At 45.1% G+C, this 9,320-nt stretch overlaps 1 protein-coding gene across 1 annotated transcript in view; it reads left to right on the top strand.

The window, feature by feature from the left end:
• The window catches only part of FOXL2NB (FOXL2 neighbor), a 7,788-nt gene extending 3,915 nt beyond the window's left edge, over positions 1 to 3,873 (top strand). Inside the window, 1 exon segment of the mRNA XM_043593314.1 lies at positions 3,729 to 3,873. Coding sequence (XP_043449249.1) covers positions 3,729 to 3,873 — 145 coding nt within the window.
• The last annotated feature ends 5,447 nt before the right edge of the window (positions 3,874 to 9,320 follow it).

The raw sequence follows: 9,320 nt of genomic DNA, 5'->3' as shown, positions 1-9,320 counted from the left end.
CCTACCCCCCTCATACCATGGGTGGTTGGGCTGGGAGGCAGTAGGCTGGAGTTCTGGGCTTCTCCTTACCTCACTGATGTTGGGCCTCAAGTTCACTAACACCTCTTTGTCCCGAGGAGAGTGTGCCCTACCCTTTACCAGGCAGACTGTGGGGGCTGTTGTAGCCATTTCTCCCGGCTGAGCCTAACTTAGGGAAAAAAGGCAGAGGGGGCTGGTTCATGAGTCCTGCAGGACCTTCTCTCTCCAAAGACTTCTGGAGTGCTCCCAGAGAGAGAATTCTAGGGTGGCAGGAGCTGCTGACCTGCTTCCTTTGGTATCCCATGGCCATAAGCCATTTTGTTCAGCCCTGAACAGTGAGTGCCTTGCCACCAGCGCTCCTGCCCCATGCTTGAGAGTGTGATGTGTTGTTGTTTAAAGTTGCCTTGTTGCCTTTCTCCACACCCAGACTGTAAGTCTGGAAGGGTAGAGACTCTGTCCTTCAGTTCTCACTCAGTGCTTCCCACCAGGATTGGTTTAATGCACTCTAATGGCATTGGAGAATGCCTCCACTTCATGGATAGAGCTGAGAGATGCCACTTTCCTTGTAGTGAAGCTGAAATTTCCAAGAAAGGGACTGGAGGTAGGGAAGAGTGGCTGGACCATGGGGGGCCAGCTCAGGATTCAAGAGTCCTCTGCCATCTGGGGCTATCTGTTCATTACAGCTGCACAGCCATGTTGCTGGACCTTAGGCTAGGACACAGAACACCTTCCTGGTTCCCTGATCATGGTGAGGACCTGTGTGAAACATTTAAACTAAACTTGACTAGTAATAGAATGGCTTTGCATCTGCAGCAGCCAGCTAAATGTAAGGCCTGCTGTCTGGAGTCCCAAGTAGGCCCAAGAGGGGGTGGCTGAAAGAGCCCTTCCTCTTGGTCCTCATTCCCTGCTCAAGTGTTTTTTCTACAAATGGGTGCCGTGTAAGGAGCCTTTGTGCAGGAGGGCAGTTTTAGATTCCTATCTTTTTTTTTTTTAATTTTTTTTTCAACGTTTATTTATTTTTGGGACAGAGAGAGACAGAGCATGAACGGGGAGGGGCAGAGAGAGAGGGAGACACAGAATGGGAAACAGGCTCCAGGCTCTGAGCCATCAGCCCAGAGCCCGACACGGGGCTCGAACTCACGGACCGCGAGATCGTGACCTGGCTGAAGTTGGACGCTTAACCGACTGCGCCACCCAGGCGCCCCTAGATTCCTATCTTTGATGAAGTTTGGAAGAAGGGAGAGAGAAGGGCTGAGTTTTGTGTTTTGCATTCTGAAGATTTCCCTCATGCTAAGTTGGTGTGTGTGTGTGTGTGTGTGTGTGTGTATGCTGTATAACTTGCATATGTAAACAATAAGCATCTCAAGTATACAGTGTGATTATTTTTATCTACAGTGCACCATGTAACCACCACTCTGATCAAGATATGGAATGTTAACATTTTTGTCACCTCAGAAGGTTTCCTTATATTTTTTCCTCTTCAATACCTGCTCCCAAAAGATAACTGTATTCTGATTCCTACCACCATAGATTAACTTTGCCTGCATATAAATGGGGCAGGCAACATGTACTCTTTTGTGTTTGGTTTCTTCTGTATAACATAATATAATTTATTGTCAAATTGGTTAACATACAGTGTATATACAATGTGCTCTTGGTTTTGGGGGTAGATTCCCATGATTCATCGCTTACATACAACACCCAATGCTCATCCCAACAGGTGCCCTCCTCAATGCCCATCCCCCACTTTCCCCTCTCCCCCATCCCCCCATCAACCCTCAGTTTGTTCTCTTAATATTAAACACTTAATTTAAGAGTCTCTTGGTTTGCCCCCCTCCCTCTCTGTTTGTAACTATTTTTCCCCTCCCCCTCCCCCATGGCCTTCTGTTAAGTTTCTCAAGTTCCACATATGAGTGAAAACATACTGCATAACATATTTTTGATAGCCATTCATCTTTGTGGCATATGTCAGACATTAATTTCTCTTTATTGCTGTGTAATATTCCATAAGTTGCTTATCTGTTCACCTGTTGTTGAACATTTGCATTGTTTCCAGTTTTGAGATATCATAAATGAAGCTGTTGTCAACATTTTTAATTTTTTTTAACGTTTATTTATTTTTGAGACAGAGAGAGACAGACCTTGAATGGGGAGGGTCAGAGAGAGAGGGAGACACAGAATCTGAAACAGGCTCTGGGCTCTGAGCTTTCAGCATAAAGCCCGACGTGGGGCTCGAACTCACAGACCACGAGATCATGACCTGAGCCGAAGTCGGACGCTTAACTGACTGAGCTACCCAGTCACCCCTGTTGTCAACATTTTTGTACATGTCTTTTTGCGAAGGGCATTTTATTATTCTTGAGTGAATACTTACAAGAGTAGGCATATGTATAGTTTTAGAAGATATTGCCCAATGTTTTTCTAAAGTAGAGCAAACTACAGTGGTGGACAGACAGACAGATAGACATGCTGTAACAGGTCCTTTTCCCTGTATATAGCATTCATTAAAGACCACTGTGTACCTCCAGCTATCATTATCATCATCCTCATTATAAAGGAATAAAATAGATATCCTTTATTAAACACTTATTTTGAGCCTGGAACTTTATATGCATTCTCTCATTTCATTTTTATGACAAATCTAAGGTCTTGGTACTTTTCCCATTTTATAGATGAAGAAGCCGAGGTGCACAGAAGTTAAGGAACTTGCTGAAGGCCCCCAGCCAATAAGTGGCAGCTTGACTTTGGAGCCCTGTGTTTCACCTCTGCACATGTGCCTCTATTTGCCCGGGCAAGATCAGGAAGGCCTTCCTTCCATCTGCCCGAACCTAGCTGTTATTTATGAGACCTGTTTCCTACAACCTCTGGTCTTCCCTATATACATTGTCATACCCAGGACTGAGATGTGTGTACTCATATGTATGCACACAGTCTTCCTCATAGCCACACACACTCACTGTGAAGAAGGGCATGGGGGCCAATTCAGTGAAAAACTCAAAGTTTTCCAGGCCCTGGGCCCAGAAACCTGATAGTGTGCCTCTTAGGGAATTTGCAGAAGATTGGACCAGGGACAAGTCTGCTTCTGAATGCCACAGGGCAGAATTCAGAGGCCATCCTTCCCTGAGAAGAGATGGGCATTTGGTCCTCCTCCCAACATGCTGAGCCAAGCCCATTATCATGATGCTTCAGGGGCATTAACCTGGGCATCTCTTCATCTGCAGGGTTTGTCCAGGGGTGTTCATCTTCTCCTAGAAGGTGATGACAGCCTGGGAGTGTTGCACCTTGCCTAGGAAAGTGTTAAGTGGGGAGGCAGATTTGCATGATCTGAGTAGAGAGAAAGCATGGAGTCTGCGCTTCTGGTCAGAGGGCTTGACCGGGCCATGCAGGGAATGGTCACTCTGAGGAGAGCCAACAGCCTTCTCGTGGTCCTAAGGATGTTATCAAGGATCCAGGCCCCTAGGCTTGAGTCAGAGGAGTGTGCTGCCCCTGTGGGTGAAGACAATATAGGGGGCTACACTCTATGCAGCTGGCTCCTCCTCAGGCCTCTTTTTAGACTAATTGAGGGCTTGCTGGGCTCTGGGTTTGTAATTGGTGGTAATTGCTGACAGGCTGCTGTGGTGGTACAAGCAGGCTTTTGTTGGGGAAACAGTGGTCAGGATTTTGGTGCTTTGAGTGGGAACACTCCAGGATTCTGGTGTGCTCTGTTTCAGGTACTTCTTGGCACCTAGCTTTTTGCTAGGAGGCGGCATTTCTGAGGAATGGGGACTGGTAGCATGTCTGAATGGGAAGGGACCCACTCATGCAGGTGATGGGGACTTGGGTCCAGAAATATACAAGTTCTGCATTAGGCCGTAGAGCTAGTGCAGTTGGAAGGGAGGTCCTGGTACTATAATTGACGCATGCCCCACGGGCTGGGAGGCACCATGGTGGGGTGGTTAACACAGACCTCTGTCCCAGTGCTTATGGGTATCAGCCTGGGAAGTCATGAAACCTTGCTGAGCTTTAGGGTTTCAGAATTTCATCATTTTAAAATAGGCAACACATTCATGTATACCAAAAATTAAAAACATAGAAAGCTTATAATGAAAAGTCTCCCTCCCACTTCTGCCCCAGGTCGCTCATTTCACAGGTAGCCAGTGACCCTGGTTTGACACATATTCTTCCAGACATATTTTAGGCATAGACAAACACATGTACATGCATTCTCTTGCCCTCCTTCACCTTTTGCACATGGCAGCATCTAATGCATGGTGTTTTGTACCTTAAAAATCTTTCCGTACCAATGCATTTTCTTTTTAGAGCATTGGATTTTAGAGTGTTAGGTTTCTTTCAGACTTTTGCTTTTATAAACAATACTGCAATGTATAATCTTGTATAAACCTAATGTTTTAGGTGTGTGCATATATCTGTAAAAAATTCTGTAAGTATAGAGTTAGGTCAAAGGATGCCAAAGGATATGTGCATTTATAACTTTGGGATGTTACCAATTACCCTTCCTATGGATTGAAACATGATAATGTCCATAAGAGGTGTATGAGATTCCTGCTTCTCCACAGCCTCACTAACACACATCTTTCTTTTTAAGACACAAATCTTACAGATATAGTTGAGGACATTTCTGTACCTTTCCTTGATCCCTCTCTGTCCGTCCCTTTCCTGAGGAGATTACTGGGGTACACTTGGAGTTGAATAGTCCCAGAGCTGTTTGAATACTTGTACTACATGTGTATCCACTTGTAGGCAGTACTTAGTATTATTCTGTGTTTCATAACTTTATATAAATGGTATCCTGCTGTTGCAGAAAGACACGTGCTTGCTTTTTCATTCAACCTTATGTTTGTGAAAAGTTCCTAGTTGATACTCAAAGACAAGCTCCATTCATTTTCACTATGTTGTACTATTCCATTGTATGAACACACCATGGTTTATTTATCCATGTTTCTGTTGAGGGACGGTTGGGTTATTTCCCATTCTTTATTATTACCAATAGTCCTGCTATGAATATTATATATATCTGCTAGTGCTCATTTGCTACAGTTTACCAAGAAGTGGAGCTGCTGGATCAAAGGGCACAGACATCTTCCAACCTTACTAGTTATTGCCGAACAGCTTCTTCATCTGTAAATCAGAGAAGGAGTGATGCCCGTACTGCCAGAAATCAGTGTCAGTGAATGAGATGGTGGAGTGGGAGAGAATCTGGGTTTGGATTTTAGCAAATCTAGACTTAAATCCTGGCTCTGTGTGATTTATTTGCTGTGTGATTTTGGGCCTCTTGTTTAGCCTCTGTGTTCCCTCATCTACAAAACAGTAATGATAGTGTCTAGGTCGCGGGGTTCCTGAGAAGATTAAGTAGGATTTGGTGTGAAAAGTAACACAGGGTCTGTCACAGAGGAGGCACCAAACATATCTATCTATCTATCTATCTATCTACACACATATATACATATATGTATATGTATGTATATACATATATGTATATATATGTAAAAACATATTATATATGTGTATATATATCTGTGTGTGTGTATATATATATATATATATATATATATATATATATATATATATTGTTGTCGTTGATGTTAAGTAAACTCTACCCCAACGTGGGGCTCAAACTCAGGACCTTGAGATCAAGAGTTGCATGCGTTACTGACTGAGCCAGCCAGGTGCCTCTATTGTTATTATTATTATTATTATTATTATTATTATGTCTTTGACCTCTTTGTTTTGTTTTTTTTTTTTTAATTTTTTAACGTTTATTTATTTTTGAGACAGAGAGAGACAGAGCATGAACAGGGGAGGGACAGAGAGAGAGGGAAACACAGAGTCTGAAACAGGCTCCAGGCTCTGAGCTGTCAGCACAGAGCCCGACGCGGGGCTCGAACCCACGGACCTTGAGATCGTGACCTGAGCCGAAGTCGGACACTTAACCAGCTGAGCCACCCAGGCGCCCCTCTTTGTTTTTTTTTTTAATGTTTATTTATTTTTGAGAGAGACACACAGAGTGAGTGGGGGGAGGGGCACAGAGAGAGAGGGAGACAAAGAATCCAAAGCAGGCTCCAGACTCTGAGCTGTCAGCACAGAGCCCAATGCGGGGGTCAAACCCACAAACCATGGGATCATGACCTGAGCTGAAGTCAGACGCTTAACTGACTGCACCACCCAGTCGCCTACGACATAAGAGAGAGAAAAGTACAATGAACCCTCATCTGGTTTCCTCTATATCCAACCCATTTCTTCACTCATCCCTAATGAGATTTTTTTTTGAAGCCAATTCAAGACATCCCATCTATTACTTCACTAGTAAATATATAAATTTATATCCCTAAGGCATAAGCACTTAAAAGAAGCATAGTTACCATACCATCACAATACCTAAAAATTAAGAGGGATTTTTTTAGTATGTCAGATCCACAGTTAATGTCCAAATCTTCTCAATAGTCTCAAAATGATTTTACTATTGGTTTGTATGAGTCAGGATCCAAAAAAGATCCATACATTGCATTTGGTTAATATGCCTCTTAAGTCTTTTAATCTATAGATAGATAACTGTCTCCTCTCTCTTTTTCCCCTCCTTGCAGTTTGTCTGTTAACAATAGTGGGCCCTTGTCCTATGGAGTTTCTCACAGCCTGGATTTTGCTGATTGCATCCCTGTGGCATGCTTCTCTGTCCTCTATTTCTAGTGCATCAGTAGACCTAGAGGCTTGGTTAGATCAGGTTTGACATTTGGGCAAGAACGCTTCACCAATAGTATTCTTTAGTTCCATCAGGGGACACTAATGTCTGATTTTTTCTCTTTTGAATTTTAACAGTCATTGATGACCACTGACTAGAGCCATTATTCGTTAGAGTTCATTAGCAAAATGGTGTTATTCTAATTCTGTCGTTCCTTCTTCATTAATTAACTGGACTATTCCATAAAGTGAAACTTCTCCTTATAAACCATTCGCCTTCCCTGAGGTAGAGTTCTTCAAGGACAGGCAGGATGAATGCTTGATTCTTCTTATATTTAATGACAAGGACAGTGGGACTCTACGTGATTATTTAGGAAATGGCTGATTTTGTGGGTCCTGAAAGACGTTAGGCAGTGTCTTCCATTCAAAAGAAGAAAGGAAGGGGCGCCTGGGTGGCGCAGTCGGTTGAGCGTCCGACTTCAGCCAGGTCACGATCTCGCGGTCCGTGAGTTCGAGCCCCGCGTCAGGCTCTGGGCTGATGACTCGGAGCCTGGAGCCTGTTTCTGATTCTGTGTCTCCCTCTCTCTCTGCCCCTCCCCAGTTCATGCTCTGTTTCTCTCTGTCCCAAAAATAAATAAAAAACGTTGAAAAAAAAAGTTAAAAAAAAAAAAGAAGAAAGGAAGAAAAAAAATGAATGCACCAACTCCCCAATCATGTCATTTGTTTCTTTTTAAAAAATTTTTGGGTGCCTGGGTGGCGCAGTCGGTTAAGCGTCCGACTTCAGCCAGGTCACGATCTCGCGGTCCGTGAGTTCGAGCCCCGCGTCAGGCTGTGGGCTGATGGCTCGGAGCCTGGAGCCTGTTTCCCATTCTGTGTCTCCCTCTCTCTCTGCCCCTCCCCCGTTCATGCTCTGTCTCTCTCTGTCCCAAAAAAAAAAACAAAAAAAACAAAAAAAAAAACGTTGGAAAAAAATTTTTTAAATGTTTTTTTAATTTACTTTTGAGAGAGAGAGATAGAGTGTGAGTGGGGGAGGGGCAGAGAGAGAGGGAGACACAGAATCCAATGCAGGCTCCAGGCTCTGAGCTGTCAGCACAGAGCCCGATGTGGGGCTCCAACTCACCAACTGTGAGATCATGACCTGAGCCGAAGTCAGACACTTAACTGACTGAGCCACCCAGGCGCCCCCATGTCATTTGTTTCTTCATACATATTTCTTGGACCCTTTACTGTGTAGTGGCTTTCTGGGTGTGGGGATGCCAGGAGTAGCAGTGCATGGTTTCTGCCCACAGGGAGCTCCAGGTGACCAGTGCACAGCCTGAACACAACTCCTACAACCCAAGACACAGGTGCCATAGGATGCATGCAAGATGAAGAAAGGAAGGATTTCTGGCTGGGTAATCTGGGAAATCCCGATGGGTAAAGGTCAGGTTCCCCAGGAGAGGCCACAGTAGGGCTGAACTGCTCATCAATGCCACTGCAGGTGCTGGGTGCCAGACGACAGCACATTATTGCTCTAACCAAGGGGTACTTTCAGCTGCGTACCTGCCAGGTGCCCAGGGAAATGCCAAGTGCTCTGGTGGACATAAGAAATGACCTAGTTTCCAACTGGGAAGAGTTTTCTTCAGTCTGATTGGGAAGAAAAACCCCCCACAGTTGACTGGGTGTTAATTCAACAAATTTCTGAATGTTTATTGTGTACTCCAGAAGTAGGCTCTGAAGGTGAGTTGGGCTCCCTGTTCCCATACACCCATCCTCTCACCTCAAACCAGAGGTGCATCCTCAGTCATATGGGCCTTCTGTTTGCCCTACTAGGGCATGGTAATGGAGACTCACATATGCGTCCTCTCAGCTACTTGCTGTTCATCCTTCAAGTGGGCTCATCACCTCCTGGAGGTCTTCCTGGCCACATCCTCCACATTAGCAGGCTGGGTTGGGTGTTAGAGAGCTCCCATGGCACCTTGTCTGTGCTTCCTTGTATCTCAGCAATGATTACCCTCTTTTGTAATATATATACATATATGTATGTATATGGATTTTTTCCATCTTCTCCTAGACTGTGAACTCCCTGAGGGCAGTGGTTGTTCTTAATATCTTTGTATACTTAGTGTCTGATGTATCTGTGCGTCTGGCAGAAAATGTTAAACGAGTGTCGGTAATTCCATATTTAGTGCTTGTTTCTTTCTTTCAGGTGAAGATTAGTCTCAGAAAAGATTAGACATTCAAATGTTCTAAGTCACTGACACTTTAGTATGAATTGGATAGTTTTGCGAGAGGTCTAAAACTGGGAGTGGGAAGGAATCTAGGGTGAGTGTCAAGGGTCCAAATGTGCGTGTTCAGTGATAGCGAGGGGTCAGCATGAAGAGGAGAGGAATTCAGGATAGGAGAGGGCCCTGGAAGGCTGTAGGGCAAACGCTGTCAGCAGTCTCAGCAGGCTCTCCAGGGTGGGAAGGCAGGCACAGCTTCCGGGTGTGCCAGGCGGACGGCGCGCTGGGGTGCAGGACGCTGACCGAGCGCCGCGCGTCCCATCGGGCCGGAAACGGGGCTCGCCCGAGCGCGGGGGGCTTCCTAGCTTTGTACCGCGCCACTTCCCCCACGGAGGCCCGCCGGAAGCGGCGGCCGGCGGCCGG

Source organism: Prionailurus bengalensis, chromosome C2 (assembly GCF_016509475.1).
Source record: "Prionailurus bengalensis isolate Pbe53 chromosome C2, Fcat_Pben_1.1_paternal_pri, whole genome shotgun sequence".
NCBI lineage: Eukaryota > Metazoa > Chordata > Mammalia > Carnivora > Felidae > Prionailurus > Prionailurus bengalensis.
The sequence above is the reverse complement of the archived record's forward strand: the minus strand, read 5'-3'. Positions and strand labels throughout refer to the sequence as shown.